The sequence below is a fragment of the Penaeus monodon genome, chromosome 15 (assembly GCF_015228065.2).
Source record: "Penaeus monodon isolate SGIC_2016 chromosome 15, NSTDA_Pmon_1, whole genome shotgun sequence".
Taxonomy (NCBI): domain Eukaryota; kingdom Metazoa; phylum Arthropoda; class Malacostraca; order Decapoda; family Penaeidae; genus Penaeus; species Penaeus monodon.
In genome coordinates, this window is record NC_051400.1 from 25,984,835 (window position 1) to 25,985,801 (window position 967).

General features: G+C 70.1%; 1 protein-coding gene across 1 annotated transcript in view; it reads left to right on the plus strand.

Moving 5' to 3' along the window:
- LOC119582282 overlaps window positions 1-967 on the plus strand; it is a gene marked incomplete in the record, with an annotated part of 24,829 nt that overhangs the window by 801 nt on the left and 23,061 nt on the right. The window contains 1 exon segment of the mRNA XM_037930499.1: window positions 7-846. Within this exon segment, the coding sequence (XP_037786427.1) occupies window positions 7-846 (840 nt within the window).

Genomic DNA, 967 nt, shown 5'->3' on the forward strand with positions numbered 1-967 from the left:
GTGCAGTATCCGACGATCCGGCCGGCGAAGCAGCCTTGCGCCGCCGGCGCCGCGCACCCCTCCGCCCATGCCCCCGCGCGCGCCCACGGCTCGCCGCACGCCTCCCCCGGGGGAGCCTCGCCGCTCAGCCTCGGGGGGCCGCAGCACCACTCCACGCCCCTCGGACCCCCTCGGGCGCCGTCCCCCGAGGAAGCCCTCCTCTCCGACAGCGTGTACCCGGACGCGCAGCCGCGCTACGCCGAGATCCCCGACGCGAGCGCTCGCGGCAAGGACGACCGCGGGGGCAGCAGGGTGTCACGTGACCTGAGGGAGCTCAGAGACCCGCGGGACGCCCGGGAGTCGCGGAAGGACCTGAGGGAGTCGCAAGAAGCGAGGGCCTCGAGAGAGAACCTGAGGCTGAGGGGCTTCCGAGAGACGAGCCTGCCCAGGGACTTCAGGGACTCCCGCGACCCAAGGGGGAGCTACCTGGAGGTGCGGGACGACAGGGGTTTCCGCGAGCTCTCCGTCGACGACACTGACGACCTCGAGGACGACCTGGACCCCCGTCTGCAGGAGAGGCTACGCGGCCGCAGGGACTCCCGCCAGTACGCGAGCGAGCGCGGCGTCGACCCGGCCAAGGAGGCGAGGGTCAGCCGCGGAGAGGCCCTGCGCGTGAGGGACATGCCCGCCGCCGCCGTCTACGAGCGCAGGGACAGGAACGCTGACGGCGCCGACGGCCTCCAGGTGATGGACGAGCACCGGGGGCAGAGGCCGCCCTCCGCCCGAGCGCAGCCGGAGAGGAGAGGGGACGGCTGCCCCTCCACCTCGTCCTCCGTGTCCTGGATGGAGTGGACGCAGCAGCTGCAGGTGAGGATCGCGCCGCTCCACAGCGCTGGCTTATTCGACCCCAGAATCACAAAGATTAGCCACCTTTCTACAACAAACCTAACCTTTTATTTAGATCCAGAAAAAAAGTTGCTCGGTATTC